Below are 18,319 nucleotides of genomic sequence, written 5' to 3'. Positions count from 1 at the left end.
TTTTGTGAGCAGAAGTAAAAAACAAACCATTTTTAGACAGAGGTTCTGACTAGAAGGTAGAAACAAATAGAAAACAACTCGCCGAAACCAACCATAATAAGTGACTGTTGGTCCTTTTCAAGATACTGGCAACAACCCCCATCTCTGAATAAAAATGCCATAGGACACTGTCATTGGACAGACATTAAACGAAAAAAAAAAAAAAAACAGCAACAACAAAAAACAAAAACAACAAGAAGCAAAAAAAATAAATAAATAAAAACTAGAATAATTTTGATAAATGCTGATGAAACACAATAGAAGCAATAAAAAAAATCCGATGACTTGACGGAACTGTGCTTTTAATCTTTCCACCTTCCTCTGTCTCTATCGTGAATATAAACTGAGATCATTTGAATTGTTTCCATCTAACTGGCTAGAAAACCTTTAAAGGGGCCACTTTGATAACAAAGTATTAGTATGCACGAGCCGCATCCACGAGAACATTCAGAGCGCCGGAGAAAAGCCAGCAAAAATGATGTAATCACAATTGTAGCCCGAAAACAGATGAATATCGCCACTGAGAACCTGAAATAAAGAGCCTTTTATTCCTATCCGGGATCTCTCGCACGAAACTGCCACAGCCCGAAACTATCATAAATATCGCCATTTTAAGTCTTTTCATCTTTTTATCTTGATCTTTTATGGCTAACATGTTTGTCCGAGCTTAACAAATTAACTTTCAAAAAAAAAAGAAACAAAAGCACATATGATAGCAGATTTATGAAGCCGGCGTCTTTTCTGGTCTGGCCATTGCTGACAGACATGCCACTGTATCAAAGGTGCAATCATGAGGATTGCCCGAGTGTTGGGACTGGAGGGCAATGTTATCATGGATTGTGGTGCAGGGATGTTTTCCCTCGTCAATGAAGAAAAGATGTAAAAGTTTGACGAGAAGTTTTCAGATCGGGCATGTGCAACTCTCATCTGATGTTCCTCTCGCCTCTCTGTTTCTACTCATTTTTTTCCCCTCTTCTTCTACATTTTGGAAAGGTTTTATTTAAGGTTTAATTTACGCAGGCAGCCAGGCAAAATCCTGTGAAACATTTCGTAAGTTTTCACCTTTCCTCTCGGCTTGACCTCGGTGTGAAGAAAGAGGTGGGAGGGTGGATGCGGCGATGACACCATCGTGGGCGGTATTATCGCCAAGTTCCTCAACATGTCTGCCCCAGATAGTAGCGCGATTCGGTCATCACCCACAAGGATGTATCATCGCCTTGTCCTCACTCGCATGCCACCGAAGGTTTTCCCGAAACCGGCATCCTAGGAAGCTGCAGGTCTGTTGGAGGTTGCACAAATAACCGTCTTCCCTAGTTGACTCATTCACTGCAAGCGGCATTCCCCATGGATGTTGTTAGCCTTTTTCAGTCTTGGGCGAACAATAACCGAATTCCCAGTTGACATGATAAATTCTTATCGTGTAAGAGCAGTTGTTGCAGCTTTCGATGCATTTGTCATGAACTGAATTATTATATCTAGGCTAATATCTTCAGTGTTTTATCTTGTCTTCTTCAATACAGATCATCTTCTATCTTTCTTTCTTCATCCATTTGCTTATTTCTTTCCATTTCATTCGATGTTTAAGCTTTAAACGCCATGTTAGCTGATATTAAAGAATCTCACTCACTCTTCACGAACACCATCGAACCAGTCTTGCTCCCTCTCGATTCTCTCCCCTTAAACACGTGACTACAGCTTAATTTCTGATTATAATCGTCCTCTGTCGTTATCGTCTCCATTTGACATTTTTCTTCATTTTTATTCCCCTCCCCCACACCACCACCATCATGATTTAAAAGGTGGTGTATCTATCTAGTGACATCATCTGCTTGAATGAGAGAAGAACCGGTCTGTGTCTGATGGCAGGCAAGGACTTTGATGCTAAATCGGGCTGGCCCCTTTAAAGCATGTTATCGCGGCATATACACTGCCGGGCACTTCATTCATCCATCTTGCGAAGGGCCCCTCTCTCGGCCCGCCAGACTTCAAACGCCCAGCGCAGTGCGTCAGCGTCCGCACATCAGAAAAGAAACAAGTTAATGCGAAAAGTTGAAGAGATTTCCTTGTGGCTCGTTATTTACACTGCGGTCACGGAAATAAACCAAAAAAAAAAAAAAAAAAGCGAAATCCACCTTCAAACGATTCCTGTGGGGTAAACAATGTCACCCATTAGGAGTGGCGCTTCAGTCGCACAAGGAATGGTGATGTGCCAGCCTCCAGGGGGGACTGCAACGGAAGCTGATTGGGCGACGCAGATTACCGGAGAGAAAGAAAAAAAAAATGAATGTCGAAATCAAACGAGTCTTTGCCGGGTCTTGTTTGTAAATTTTCCTCTAATTCGTTGGACACTTTACATTTGTACGCCCCAATGAGTGGACGATCTCGATAAAATTGTTTACCTTGAAAAACTGAAAACTGGCGATATTCACTTCTGTGTATCATCAGGCGATATCTGTTATTTGCCGCCCTGGAGTAATGAGTTATCATATATCGTACGGTTTTGTTTTTGTTTGTGTGTGTGGGGTATGGTTGGGATTTTTTTTTTTTTAACATCCATTATAAAATTTGTGTTTCTTTTTTGAGGGTAAAAAAGCCACACCTTTCTAAGTGTCCAAGTAACATTTTGTTTTCATTAGCCGGGAGGGGAGGTAAGGTGGAAAGGAGACCCCATCCCCCCAAAATATCAAAGACGATGACTGGTTAACGAGGGCGTGGTGCAACATCGCAAAGACAAAAAAAGAAAAAACGTTGAGTATCGTTGTAACCCTGATGGCAGCGACATGTTGGGCATGTGTGTGAGAGAGAGAAAGAAAGACAGGTGTGAAGAAGCAATTAGTTTTTTTTCCATTTAACAGCCATGACGTATTGACAAGTTCTGAACAGCAAACTTGCCTTCCTTAATAGCAGGTGTTAACAAGCTCTGAGCATCTTAGTGTCGGGAGGGTTTGTGCACTTAAGGCCGCTAACCGACATAAAAGATGAGTGAAAATTTGGTAAACAAACAGCTTTTGTGTAACTGAATAAATAGGGATCACGTCTGGCCAAGGTCTACAAGGTGTTTTGATGTAACCGTTAAGTAAGAACTGTGCCAAACTCGGTCAAAAGTCTACCCCATGCTTGTCCAGTTGAAAACGGCATTGAGGTTTGAAGAAGGTTTAAAAGAAAAAAAAAACTGTGTCGACAACTACTTCTTTAACATGGACCAGAACAAAAAAAATACAAAAAACAAAAACAAAGAAAAAACAAAAAACAAAACGAAACCAAAAAACAAACAAACAAACAAACCCATCCTGAAAAGAACGTCAAGGAAGATCAAACGAGAACGACGACGACGGCGACATCCTCCACCACTCTTACCCCAATCCCTCCATCACCTCACTCCTCATCTGTCTTCAAAGTGTGGCGGGGTAAATGATTGTCTACTAATCTGCTGTATGTGCCTGGGTAAGTGCGGAAACGTCTCCGCTGCAGCCCTCCATACATCCACATCTTTTCATCGCGTCAAAGCCAGTAGACACTTGGCATGTGAGGCAGGAGGAAAATTGGACGGCACGAAGAGAGGAGGGAGAAGTCATGTCTGCTTTCTTGCTTTCAAGAGCGTCTGTGTCGGGGCAACGAGATGCTTACCAGAGGCGCTCGGAGGAAAATGCAGGCTGCACGGGCAACGAGAGTCGGAGGAGGAAGAAGACTCAGCTCGAGAGTGAACTCTGCTCCTCGTTACACGTGACTTCTTTACAAAACTAACATTCATCCTGTCCATCTCTGTGACCATTGTCTGCTAGTCTTTGGTCACGTGTGGGGCATCGACGTTTTAGAAGAAAAAAATTTATGCTATCTCCACGAACGAAAAAAAATAATGAAAATGAATCCTCATCTTTTCTCTCAATCTATTTATCTATCTCTCTTCTATCTTGGAGGAGGCGTCTGATAATTTTCTGAGTGTGTACATGCGAACTTTTTAAACAAAGAGTAAATAAGGGGCGATAAATATGCTGGATGTTTTCTCCAGTATCTCTGGCTGATACCAGAGATTAGACAGTTGCCATCGGAGGTTCTCGGGGGTCTGAGCGGGTGTTATCGCAAGATCTTAGGAGAAATGTATCAAACCCTTTCACGTGCTTGATGCACCGTTTATTCGGCGCATGCGTATTCTGTGTTTACTTGAAGAGGAGAGAGAGTTCGATTAGACCGACTCTTAAACGGTGGGAAGGCGGTGAGGAGCATTCTTCTACACCTTGTGGCTGTTTTCAAATCATGTCTACCTGAGCTAAGGTATCACCTCGGCGAGGGGCAAGATTCAAATCTTTCCACGTAAATGCACGTTCATTTGCAAAGCCATTCTGGAATAGGAAGGGTTAGTAGCGTTTCTATGGTTACCAAGTCTGTAAGGAGGATGGGAGAAGTGAGGGATGGATGGACAGATGGCAGACGCTGCAAGTGCAGAGGAATACAAATTCTAGATAGAAGTGTGTATGTGTGTTTTTGAGGGCCCGTGTGTGTGTGTGTGTTTGTACACGATATTGGTTTCTAGAATAGATAATTACAATTTGGAGCAGAATCTTGTACAGAGAGGAACAGCAAGAGAAATCAGACAAAGTAGTGGCCATCTACTTACTTTGAAAGTTGCTCAAGCGGCTTCAGATGTATAAACGACATACTTAAAATTATTTGTCCTTATATTATCTTCTTCTTGCAGTGTCTTTCTATCCCCGGGTGACGGTCTTAGACCGAAATGGAAAACAAAAATGGAGGGTTTATTTTCCGTACCATACCCGAGCTCGCAAAATAATCTCTGTCTTTCTTTCCCGACCACACAGAAACGATTTCCCGAAATAAAGCTTGTTTATGTCTGTTGTTGTTGCTTGTTTATGCTGCTGTTCAAGGACTCGTCATTTGTGTTGCAGGTGAAAGTCTGGTTCCAGAACAGGCGCATGAAATGGCGTCACGCGCAACAGAGAGCAAAAGCTCCGGGTCAAGGGTCAGAGGGAGAGAACGTGGAAGACGCAGGCGCAGGTGAGCAGTCGTCATCTGACGTAACCAGCGCCACGTCAGCAGACACCAAAGTCGGCGGGTCGTCAGGTCACAGTGAAAAGGACTCTGCCGCTAAGAGAAGCAGCGAGGCATCACCCGACCCGTCCGAGAAGATGTCCGCCAACGGACGGGACGCGGCCAATCCGGGCGTTACGTCATCACCAACGGCGTGCCTAGCCGGAAGTGACGCATTAGCACGTGTGGAGGAGGACCAGGACAGGGTAGGTCCAGACAGCGATGACGACGACGACCTTGGGCACTGCGAGGTGGAGGTGGAGTCAGTGTCCGGAGACAGCGAGGAGGAGATGGACGACACCATTTCGCCGTGAGGACGCCGACCCCGTTCTTCTACCCACACACCCCTTCTCCACCCCTGCACCCTCTACCCAAGCATTTCTGGACCCTGCGGATGACGTCACGGTAAAGCCTGGACCAGCAGCTCCATCCCAGCATGCACTCTGCATGTCGGTAATGCTGTGAACGCAGACGTCGTGGCCATCACACAGCGAATGAAGAAGTCTAATTTATTTCACACCCACTGATTGCGATGGTGGGAGGAAACGAGTCACGTGAGCAGCTGGTTCGAGAAGGATTTTGATCCTTGAAAAACGATGTCTTCAACGATAGAAACAATGATGGTGGTGTTTCTGACTTAACGCTGCACATCCGCGAAATGTCTTCCGGTGGCAAAGCAACTGTTGAAACCATGAACAATGTATTAAATATAACGATGTATACAACACTAACGGCGGCAGTGAAAAGTAGTGCAGCCGCTGTGAGTTGTTTTCCTCCCCTCTCCTATTCCTACCCTGTCCTAACCTGTTATACCCTGACCTACCCAGTCCTGCAACTCCTTCCTTCATCTTTCCGCAAGCTTGTCGACATGTTGACTCCATGTACTCCATGACTCGCTACATGAAGACCAGTTGTCATGGTCTGTTGGCCTGATGAAGACATGTTTATTTGTACGACAACTCATTGTGTTGCAAGACTTATTGTTTACTGACATGTTGTTGTGATTGTTATGAACCGCCCGGCAGAGCTTGCCTAGAAGTCTCGGTGCTACAGCGCTCACCTTATCTTTTATCAACTGTGCCTTTCATTAACCCACAGAACCGTTCAACGATATTTAACTGTAACCCACTGGTGCCTTTTGCTTGTATGACGTCACGGTGACGTACGTTTAGTGCAGCCGTAGCCTTATCTTACGATTACGATGTTGAGGTTTTGTTTCTTCTGTATGCTGCTGAGCTCTTCGGGAAGTGTCTGCAATTTCAAAAACTGGTTTCTCAAAAATGACATTACAGTTGTGTTGTAAACAGTTTGATAAAATGGCGTCCAACTAATGATCACCCTTTATCCTATCATCATCATTATTACCATCTTACCTCCCTTCCTTTATTTATCTTTCGCGTTATTTCACACTTAACGAAGAAAACTTTCTTCATCTTTAGCAGCCATTCTTTTCCATGTGATTCATGAACCCTAACCCTAACCCCCCTTGTTAGCCCATCATTCATTCCTTTGTATTAATTCGCCCTTTTGCTCATCCATTTATTTCTCTCTTGTCATCTAAGATGTTTACTGCATAGAAATACAGTTGTATCATGGTTGTGTCTGTTTAACTAGGGTGTCGTGGACATTTCAATGACCAAATAAAAGGTCCTGTCCATTCTAACACTGAGGAGGTTGGACGTTTTTCGTGCACCTCCCCTCCTCCACGCCCCCGCTTCCTATGTATCATCCTCTGTTCCTCCACGAAGCGACAAACTTTCTTTGTCTGTCTTCAGAACTAGCGGTAACTTCAAGTTCTCAACATTTTAAATAGTAAATCAATGTTAATGGAAAGGACAACATTCTAATTCTGGAAGTTGTGTCTCTTTATTTAAAATACTCTTTTCTTTTTGGAGAATCTTCAGATATACAGCATTGCCTTAATGTAACAATTTATATTTTTATTTCTTAACCTGCTTTAAATAATTTAAAATTTTCAAAACGGTGAAATTTTCTTTATGTCAAAAAAAAAACCCAACAAAAAACAACAAACAAACAAACAAAACAAAATCGGTATCTTTTCATCCTCAAGAGAAATGTTAACTCACCATTGCAAAGAGAGCAATTCTCGGCAAAAGTACAGAAGAATTCTTTAAAGTATTTTGGTAAAAGATGGATTTTGTTTTTTGTGTGCATGTCTTTACTGTAAATTATTTGTGCTATAAAAAGTATTTATGTCTCATACAGATGTTCACAAAAGCAATTTTGCAATTACTATTAAGTTTGCAGTAGAAGAAGTAATAAAACTGGTTCTTAAACTTGGCTTTAACCAGTTTTTCTTCCACTCGGTTGATTGTACTTGACGGCACGCAGCGTCCTTTGACCTTTTGGCTCGTGTGGGGTGTAGGTGGGGTGGGGAAGAGCGCTGAGGTGTGAAATATTCCACTTTTCTTGTGATCCTGCTTTATCTCCCTCCTCCCCTGCCTCACCTTTCGCAAGCCTTCTGTGAGTCAGATATCTACTGACGACAGCTGGGTCGACTGAGGAAAGCTTGCTGCGCTACTGCGGCATCGAACCCCTGTGCCTCTAGTTTCGGGCTATTGGTTTTAAAACTCGGCTTTGTACACTTTATGATTTTTTAAAATTATTTTTTTTTAATTTATTTCATGGCATAATATACTACAGCAATATAAAGAGCAGTATGATTTCTTTTGATTTGAGAAAAATCCACCAACGAGAAACCGTAAAGACAACTAAGAAAACACAGAAAAATATGAAATTGTGGATGTTGTACACTTTGTACACTTTGTCTCGATTTGCAAAGCATCTTCAGGATTATTACAATGATGCTGGGCTTAGCTATGTGCACACAAACAAGCAAAGAACACCCCACCCTAACACACACATATACACCTCCTGGAGCTGAAAACAAGATTCAAGATTCCAAGATTAAAATTTTATTGAGTAGGTCTGAGCCCATTTCAAAGGGAACAACAGCCATCATAGCTAACATTTTCATAAACTGTAGTGTGGAAAAAAAAGTGCAATCAACTTTCGATACTAATTGAACTATTATGTTCACATAATTACATACATTAAATGCGAGAAAAAAAAATGCAGAATTCAACTTAGGGTGAAGCTGAAGACAAATCTCAGAGCCGGTCGTCATCAAAAGCTTGTCGCCAAGGAACTCCTCAGTCGCGCGCCGTACCGCCGCCAGTTGACATCCTCCAAGAAGGGACGTGGGGAGACGTGGAGTTATAAGGCTGGCGGCCGGCGCTATCTGTGTGGCAGAAGCCGGCGAACACGGGGGTTGCCAATAGCTGCCACAGATAACCCTGTCTGCCTCACCTGCTATCACCAGGCTAATCCAAACACTCGAGTCGCCTTCAAGGACTCCCCAGGCCACCGACGGTAAGGCGGAGCCAAGAAAAGCATCTGGACAAAGTGATTAGCTCCGAGGGCGAGATTCCTCACGTGCACAGCGGAGATTGACAATCACGTGCGGTGATGCTAATCAAGGCGAAGAAACGAAAGACCAAAGAGTCTTCGCGTGTGCAGCCGCCTTGTTGATGACGTTGGTGCCTCTGATGCTGACCGGAACCGCGGGGCGTGAGAGGAGCCCGGATGCTGCCGTCGCTAGGGTTGCTGTGCTGTTGCCCTCGTCAGGGTTCTTGTGCTCCGCTCGCTGGGGCTCTTGTGGGCAGGGTATCGGGTCTAGTCGCTAGGTTCTTGCTCTTCTCACGCTGGGAATAGTGTATTTGCAAGGTTCTTCGTACACTGTTCCATTCGTTATGTACTTGTGTTTAAAATTGTAGACCTCTATCATAAAGTCTTTCGAGCAAGGCGTATGACTCCAACCTCGCGGACTCCAACCAGTTCGATACCCGTTTGACAACACGGACTCCCTCCGGCTGTTAAAGGTTACAGAAGATCAGGCGGAGGAGATGGGCACCGTCCTCAGATGACCTGTCCACCTGATAAGTCAGGGCTCGAATACCTCACTCGACTGTTAGGTCATGGGACTACATTGACCTTAACATTTAAGATGGCCACGTCTAATCACGGGCAGCTCTATGTTCATGGCGGGATGGGCTGAGAAAAAAAATTCAGTGGCCCCCTTCGCCCGCTAGTGTCAATAAAACCAAGTGGTGGCTCATGATATTCTCATTACGCCAGAAGGTTATAATACCACATATGGCTTACTGTTCCTACTCTAGCAACATTACTGAGCACAAGGAGGTAATTAACAAGAAACAATGTTTTTCGGCCACATGTGGTCAGCTGAGTCGTTATTTTCACTTTGTGTTATATTCAATGCATACTGGCGTGGTCCCCCTGGGATTTGGCGGGCCTGCATTGCACTCGGTATGTCCATCGTATGCAGTCTCTAAGGTTCGCTTGCTTCATCCGCTGGTAATGTTTAGTATTACAGACGCTAATACATTCTGGTGTTGCAGTCGTCATGTTCTTGTGGTTCATACGCTGAGCATCAGGTCACGTGCCGTGTAAAGCAAAGTGAAAAAGCAGACCAGGAGAGCTGAGAGACCAAATATCTCTCCTTCCAGCGCGCGCACGTGTTGGTCTCCTTTCTCCGCACACAGACACAAACAAGGATTAGGTTGCTGCGTCCTGCATATCAGTTTATAGATATTCCCTTCCCTTCTGTCGACAAACGTAGGCGCTGATTGCTGCAATAAAACTCTGTCGTTAGGAGGTTTTTCTGTGTCCCTCCCGTTATCTGAACCCTTGGCAGCAGTCACTTCCAAAACTCCAGACCCAGATAAATCCTGCCTCTCAGGTTTGGATCTGCAACGCTCCCTCCCTTCTACCCTTCAAATTTTATTTTATTTTTAACTGCCACCTTGGACGAACCGCGGAGTGGTAATTGAACCCTTGTTGATGAGGGTGTTCTCATTTACGGATGCTGCAGACTGCAGGGTCACGTGATGCAGCGTGTAAACACAAGATAGGAGGCCTCTGAAAAGCCAGGTTGGTGGCACGTGAGATTGAAAAGAGCCGTGACAGACACGTACATATTTTTTTACTCCGAGAAAAAAAAAACTCAAACGATTTCAGATGTTGTCAAAGAAGACAGACAATTTTCCGTGTTTGTATAGAATAAACAAACAAAAAATATATCAAAAGCGTTCTTTAAAATCAGCACAATAGATTTTTAAATTTTCAAAAAAAATTTTTAATTTTCAGCTACTTACAGAGCTTCACTGCCTCGTGGGGGACTCCATGCAATGAAAAGGTTGTAGACCATCTTTATTCTGATGGCATCAACATTTTCTTATCTACATAAGTCATGAGTATAAATAAACGACGCAATGAATTCCTTTGCTTTGAGACCAGCTTTCCATTATTATTAATTTTTTTTATTTAAAGTATTTTGAACCTGAATTCTGAAGGTGCTGTAAAGAGCTTACCTCTAAATTATAATTGTTGTTTCGTCAAGGAGACCGCCGCTCTCAATTTTACACCACCATGGCCGCCATCTTTAGCCAGCACCAGCCGTTGGTCGTTGCAAATGTTTGGTGACACACGTGTCGTCTGCTCGCTTGTCTGCTGCGTGCGGAGGCGACTCAGAATTTACTGCGTACAGGTGTTTAGAATTGTTTTCCCTTTAATTGCATTGACCTCACGCCTGAACCCGCGCACGGGGGATCCTTGACACCTTGACCCCGCGGTGTGCCCTACATAAATCAGAGTGCAGTCCCTTTCCTCGCCCACGTGACTGCTCGGACCGCGGCAGGCAAGATGCTAACGACATTTCGGACCCTGCTATCTAGCGCCAGACCGGCCTTATCTGTGCCACTGATTTCATTTCTACTAATTGTTATTGTCAGACCACCTACCCGAACCTGCGAAAGATTGTTTCAAGAATCCAAGGTAACAAAGATGGAGGCGATGCCGTTGAAACCGAATGTACGGCCACCTGTTTAATTAATTGACTGAAGCTAAAGCAGGTTGCTAACGACATTTATTTTGAAAAAGATGAGTTAACATTGCTTCGCAATTGTCTTAAAAGACTACTTTTCGGATTTTGGAGGAAGTGCACTTGTTGGTAAATCCAGAAAAACAGCATTCTGATCATTCCAGAGATGCTTAGCACCTTTCTGGTCAGTTTGTTTTACGCAAAACTATGGCAGGATGACTTCTGAAGGGACTGGACCTTTGTAACGACACTTAATTCATTTCATTGTCTCCTCCCGACTCCCTTCCTCACACCCTACCAACAATACGAGACCCTTGCAACACTTAGCGCTGTACAAACAAGCGCAATTATTTTGTCATTGGACATCCAAGACAATATACCCGTCTACATCACTAGAGGTGTCAGTCCACTTGAAAGAACTGGGGCAACCATGTGGCAACCATCTCTGCTGTTTCACCTTCCTTACACCAGGCTGGCTTATAAACGGTTTTGACGTGTTTAGAAAAATAATCCTGAATAAAAAAAATCGAGCCGTCATGACAGATGGATACATGAAGAAGACATTCTGCGATCTTTAGAAGAGGTGGTCCTCGACCCCCATCTTCTGGTCTGTGCTGGGAATCGCAAGAAACCCCGCGCCCATGGAAGTTTCGTTGGCAGCTGGTCTCGGCTTGTCGAGATTCCCGTTTAATGTCGCTTCATTCTGCTGGCTTTTATCAGTCCAACTCCATTGCAACAGCTGCCTTGCTTCATGAGCTGGGTCACGATTTTGTTTGCTGCATTATGGCACGACTGACCCTGAGTCTGACGACACATAGCCAGCAGCCTTTGCAGCACACACAGCAGCAGCAGCAACAGCAGGTGTTCGTCTGTGTGGTGCACCACCAAGATCCTGCAGCAATATGAAAAAAGATGGTGCGCATCTTGCGATGGACGACAATTTTCTACATGAACTGCGACTCGAAGCCCCTCTCGTGAGGTCACTCGTAGGCAGGCTTGCTCCGGAGGTGGGCGAAATTTAAAGTTTCAAGAAATTTCGGACACTGTCATCGACCTTCTATACTCTTACTGGGACAGTAAACTCCAGACGGGTGGATGGGATGCTGTGTAATCTCTGTCAGTATGGGTTGTGGGTCGTTAAAGCATGTGTTTGTGTCAACTATGTTGTGTTTAGTTGAAACATTCAGATGATCATTGTTTTTGTCATATATCTTACAAAGCCTAAACACGAATATTAATGTTCAGCCAACATGAATATTTGCCATACATTTCTCTTCTTCTACTTATTTCCTTGAAATTTGTTTTAAGTATACATCTCCGTGATAGAATCTGTTCCTTTTCTACAAAAACCAAACAGAATCCTCTCTCTTTATTCTTCACTGCTTCAATTAATTTTCATTTCTCTTTTATCGCCTTTCCCTGTCTCTCAATATTCTGTTCTTCTTCGTTTCCTGCTCTTGCAGGTGAGAGAGTCAGAAATCCTGGAAATCCCCGGATCCCCACTCTCTTCAGATTTAATAGACGAGACCGAATGAGAAAAAGGAGGCAATCATCGGCTGCCCAACGACGGGTGACGGCCATTAAAGCCAGCGAGAAGGCGGTGCCTGGAGATGAGCCTGTCTCTCAGCGAACCGGAAGTGTGGCCGTGGAACCGAGCCTCGATTTCGTGAAGCCTCCGAAAAGGAGGGAATATCTGCTGCCGTCTGTAGCCCCTTTAAAAAGCTATAAATTTTAGGGAGCTGCGATTCGTCTCTCTCGACCTCCTGGTTGGAGAGGGGTTGGAGAAAGGGTGTCTGAAGTAGGGGGGCTACCAGAAGGCGTTGATTGCATGGGAATGGCCTACCCTCCCTTCCTTCCTTCCGTGCGAGTAAAGCTGGGTCAGTTCCGAAAACAGATGATCAAAGGCAGAACAAAGAAAAGTAATCATGTGAAAGTAGCAGACGACAATGCTGAGCAAAGAAACTAGTCAGATGTGTGACAAGACCGAAAATGTGTAGGTTATTAACTGTTTTTAAGTCTCACATCAAAATTTATATTTACTTAGAAAGAAAAAAATGTTTTGATTCGTGTCTACGTGTCTGAAAGTATGAAGTCATTGTTGGATCAGTTACTGGTTTCTCTGAGTTTTATTTTTCAGACGACTGTGTCTTGACTTTACATTTATCAATAAAGGAGCGCGACAGCTTGTTTTTCCATCTTATTCAGCTATAGAGGAGCACATCGAAATTTTTTTAAAATTTTTTTTAATATATTATATTTATATATTTTCTTAATCTCAAACATGTGCGTGTCTCCCAAGCCTCCGATAATTTCTTCCCACGTCAGCAGAACACTGTCCATAACAAGACATAGTCACCGGCTCGAAGCATCCGCGAAACATTTTGATGGTTGATTGATTCTACCCTCCCCGGTGAGGTGGTGTGCGCGGCGACACTATGATGTGGACGACAGCTGCTGCTGGTGGTTTCATCGAAACACTTTATGCAGAGTCTGGGGCTGTGTGATCATCCGGGGCCGCAATTATGAAACAAGAGCAAGTCTCTTCCCCAGGGCAGAATGGGAACTGAAGGAAAAGCGTCTTGTTTCCGATGTTGTAAAGTCCAGAGCTCGCGAGCAATAGCTTTGGTTTCTTTACCTCAGGACCACTGCTCCAGGGGTAAAACAACATCTGCGGGGTCTAGACACCGCTTTAGAACCTCGGAAACAAGACCCTTGTCCTTAAGTTCCCCATGTTGCCCCCACGGCAACGACTAGCTTCGTAGCTATGGCCCCAACGGTCGTAGTTACGAAGCGCCAGGTGAAACGTTGCCTCGGGGTTCGAAGGGAGGTAAAACAAGAGCAAGCTTCTTGTCGCCGAAGTGGTGTACATACACCACAAGCACTGCTTTATGTTACTCTACCCTATGACATCTTTGTCGCTACTTTTTAACTACAGCTCCAGGAGTAAACCTACATCCACGGGGTCTGAACACCGCTTTATAACTACGGCGTTCCCATGGCAACGACTTACCCTCGCTTCATGACTATGGTCTCCAGGTTTCCCATTGTTGGTTGAAGCCCAACGATGACGAGTGCATTTTTCCAAACTTTTTATGTGGGAAAAGTCAATGTTCTGCAAAATTCTTTATCGTGCTCTCTTTACGTTCCTTCCTTTTCCTTCCTCACCCAACCTCTTTCTCTCCATCTGTCTCTTCCCATCTCCCTCTCAAATGCATTGTCAATGTAAATAGAGAGTATATACTAATCATTATGAGTAGGACAGTAATGCAGGCACTTAATGGCGGGTCGCACATCAAAAAACTCATGTAATTGTTGCTCACAGCCAGTAGGGTTTTGCTGAAGGATAGGAGTTCAGAATGGCCATAATCAGTGGCTGTCATCTACCCATTGCTTGCGGGCATTCTTACAGATAATCTTGACAATCTTTACATTTCGTTAGAAGGGAACAACGTCGGAAAGGATGGCGTGAGTTTTAAAAGCTCCGCAACACTTAAAGTGTATCACTGAGGGTAATCGAGGAATAAAGATCAAAGACACGGCTTCATTCAGCCGCTATTTTCAGCTAACATCACATAAGTCTAGTGTGGCATGTTTATAACCCAAAGGGAAGGAGGAGTGAGATTGACGCTAACGATGAGACTTGCTGGGAGGATACTGATGACAATGAGATGTCGACGACTGTTGTTGTGGATAATGAAATGCAGAAAGAAATCAGATGAGCTATAGGCCTCTACACGTGGGCTTCTCGCTGAAGTCAAGGAAAGCAGTCGCCCACGTCACCTGTAACCAGATGTGGATGAGATGTCAGAAAAAAAAATCACTCCCTAACTTTTATCTTCAAGATTTGATGATATAAACGCATATGACAAATCTCCTCTGTGTGATGTATATTCGCCGTATGATCAATGTGTGATGGCTTCTCTCTCTCTCCTGAAGACCTATTGAGCTCACCCCAGTGGATAGTTATGTCTAACAGTAAAACCTTGTTTCTTAGCAACGGGGTGGGCGAGTAAGAAAACAGCCGGGATGTGAACCACAGCGTCCGACCCCAAGATGCGCGACCGATCGTCGGTTCGAAACCCGTTTGACGCAGCGGACTTCCCGTTGACAGCCGTGAAGTGGGTCCCTGACTTTTTATGTTTGGGGGAGGTAAGGGAGCGAGGGAGAGGAAATGTATACCCCCCTCTCTCTCTCACACACACACACAGAGAGCTGGTCACGTGATCAAGTTATGGATGTAAATGCAACAGACAGAAACATCCTAGGGTTGTAGCAAGCTGGGCATCGGAAGAAGAAATAAACTCGATAAGTCTTGTTCATTCGATATGCTTAACTACAAAATTCTTGTATGTTTTGCAACGAAGGAAGGAGAAGTTTTTTTTACACAGTACTCTATGTACGAACATAACAGCAAATCCTAAAGACTAAGTTGTGCTGAGGAAGCCGGTGGAGAGGGGGATGTAGGGGAGGAGGATGAACGAAAGTGAGGCTGGAGGGGTAGCACAGTCTCTGAGTAAACCTGTTGCAAAGTGGCACGCGTTCCCAATAACACCAAACGACGCTGACGCCTATAAACACATCATAAACCATCGCATTCGCCTCCCCTCCTCCATCTATCCCACCCCCATCCCCATTACTTACTCCGCATCTTTGCTGACAAGCGCGCGCCGAGCCTGGCAACTTCAGCGCGATGAGACTCTCCAGGCCCAGTACCCGCGCGCTATTCCTGTCCCGCGCTCGATCGTCGCAGACTGGGTCGCTCCTCCCAGCATCCTCAGACAAGTGGAGTGTGGCCTTATCAGCCGCCCGCCGTATCAATTAAACACATCATTATGCAGGGAGGCTTAATCGAGCCCGCCTGTCACATATATACATCTCGTGGCCAGACCGCACCGAGCCTTATGGTCACTCGACATGTCAATGCCAGCCTCCCTCTCATTCCGCAACAACTTTGTTTGTCAAGAGGGTTTCCTCTTTCCACATGGGAGGATCGTCAAAATAATCTCTTGCAACCAGGTGAGATGGGACGTCTGCTACAAAAAAAAAAAAAATAAATAAATAATTCAGAAAAACAGTCTCTTTTCAGATGAATTAGGAAATTGTGGTTAAGAGTTTTGGAAAAAGATTCTCTTCATCAAAAGATATTACACACTACCACCATCCCATCCCAGTTCCACATCGTGTCTAACCCCACCCCTAATAGTTTTTTTCATTGTGGATGGGGTTGCAGCGGTGGGGGAGGCGATTACATATGAGAAGAATCCATATACGAGAGCACCACGCATGCGCAATGTACTCGGTAATAAAAATTAATATTCATGCACAGATGGTAGTTTCAAACAAAAACAAGAAGAGATAAAATATGCAGGGCAATACCTGTCAAAATCGTGGGGTACAGCAATTTGATCTTCGCCTAAAGACAGTGAAGCCATCCCCCAGGCTCCGGCCGTTACTCGTTGGTGTCTCACCTGCGAAGTAGGACCCGACAGACGCCGTACGATCGTCATTTCTAGCCTCAGATTTTAAGTGTGGAAGATTGTCATCCTGGCAAAATTATTACTCCATCTCTGAGCTGGTCACCGAGAGTATATTTTTTTCAAATCACATGGTTAGCTCAGCTCAAGACACTTTTTCCCGAAGCTTGAGTGAATTTACCTGCACCTCCCCCTCCCCGATGTTGGATCTCTAGTTTACAAACGTGGCCATGACAGTCATCAGTGAGTGGTGCAACTGGAGCACCAGTGAATACCAACAGAGACTCCCCTAAGTAATAACTACAACTTTGGTAGTCTAAGAATAGATGAAAACTAAAAGCAATTTATCTTTATATGCTTGTTTGTTTAAATATCTCTGTTTGATCTGCTGTTTCCAGACATCGCGCTGTCTACATTAACAGAGGATTTCAGGGTGAGCCCCCTGTGGGGATAAAAACAGCCTGTCAGTAAGTGGCACAGATGACGGGAGGCAAGAACTGCCAGACTGGATGACCCTGGCGGATGCAAGTACCACTTATTGTCTACTACTTGGACACGGCAAAGTAACTGGTTACAGGACCAACCGTTCCAGGGACAATCCCACAGCTTGACAATGCAGGCACCTTCCATAGTTCAGTTTCGTAACAGAAAATAATGTCTGCTCCATCGCTCAAAATGTCTCAATTTAATAAAAAGGAGACAAACTATTTAGCGTGTATCTCTTGATTGTCATCAGGAAATCATACCAAAAATTATCCACCAAGAAACGAAAAATAATGAGCTTTCGACCAAAAAAAGCGAGAGCTCTGCGCCGACTGTTACAGCTGCGGTATGTGTTTACTTTGTGTTGAGGAGGGCTTCCTTGATTGTGATCCAGGACTGGCTCCGTGCACGGCATATTTACACGCAGATGGCATCTTTCCTCCGAAACTCTGGACTAATCTTGGGTTCAAATAAATAGCTAGTTTGAAATGAGTCGGCTTTTATTATACAGTTTACATCCTGTTTCCAGCATCCACAGCCGCAGGTGACCGGAAGTGCGGTCAGACGTCCTGCAGCGATCTTGGCAAAAAATCATCGATTCTTCCGTTATTCCCTCTTCCCGATCAACTTGAACATTTAATCATGAATGGATAATTAAAAGCAACCACTGATTGACTTAGCATTGGCTTTCCTTGCATTCTGAGTCTTGTTCTCATCGCTCGCTGCAATTATATCGTTAATCGACGATCTGTTTGTACTGGCTCTGGCATTTGAGAGCCTGCAATAGTTGAGCGAAACGTGTCTACTTAAAAAAATAAAAAAACTTTCGCTGAGTGCGGTCAGGACATATCTCTAGGAAGCGTTTGTTGGCATGGCGGAGGCCCATCATACTCACTTCTCTTCCATTGTTTGCCACTAGGGGGTGTAAATTACGTAAATGCATAACATGAGATTACAGGCGAAATGGAGATAAGACGGAGGTGTCAGTTACTGCAGCTGGCGCTGTTTGCTGGAATTGTCTAACTTTCTGTGAAGAATATTTACTCTACTGTCTGCAGCCAGGAAGCTGTGGCAGGGCGGACAAGTGCGACGCGCAGTGTGAGGTAGCGTCAGGTACAGATGGTGGAGGCGAGAGGAGGGACTGATGTCGCTGCAGCTGGATAAGGGGCGAGTCCCTCCATCGAACGTCGTCTGACCGTAGACATCACGTAGTACAGGACGGTCTTGAAAAAGCATAGCTATTCACCTGACACTTGACACTGAAATAAAACCACGAGGGTACTTTGAACATTCCACACAGGCAATGTCTGCGCAATATACTCCACTGCGTGTCTCTTGGTTTATCTATTCAAACATA

At 44.5% G+C, this 18,319-nt stretch overlaps 1 protein-coding gene across 1 annotated transcript in view; it reads left to right on the top strand.

The window, feature by feature from the left end:
- Positions 1–7,386, top strand: part of LOC112570425 (H2.0-like homeobox protein) — a 29,573-nt gene extending 22,187 nt beyond the window's left edge. The window contains exon 4 of the mRNA XM_025248838.1: positions 4,944–7,386. Within this exon, the coding sequence (XP_025104623.1) occupies positions 4,944–5,399 (456 nt within the window). The 3' untranslated portion in view covers positions 5,400–7,386. The remainder of the gene's footprint in view (positions 1–4,943) is intronic.
- The last annotated feature ends 10,933 nt before the right edge of the window (positions 7,387–18,319 follow it).

Source organism: Pomacea canaliculata, linkage group LG8 (genome assembly GCF_003073045.1).
Source record: "Pomacea canaliculata isolate SZHN2017 linkage group LG8, ASM307304v1, whole genome shotgun sequence".
In the NCBI taxonomy this organism is placed as follows: Eukaryota; Metazoa; Mollusca; class Gastropoda; order Architaenioglossa; family Ampullariidae; genus Pomacea; species Pomacea canaliculata.
Note: the sequence above shows the minus strand (reverse complement) of the source record. Positions and strands in the feature narration are given on the sequence as shown.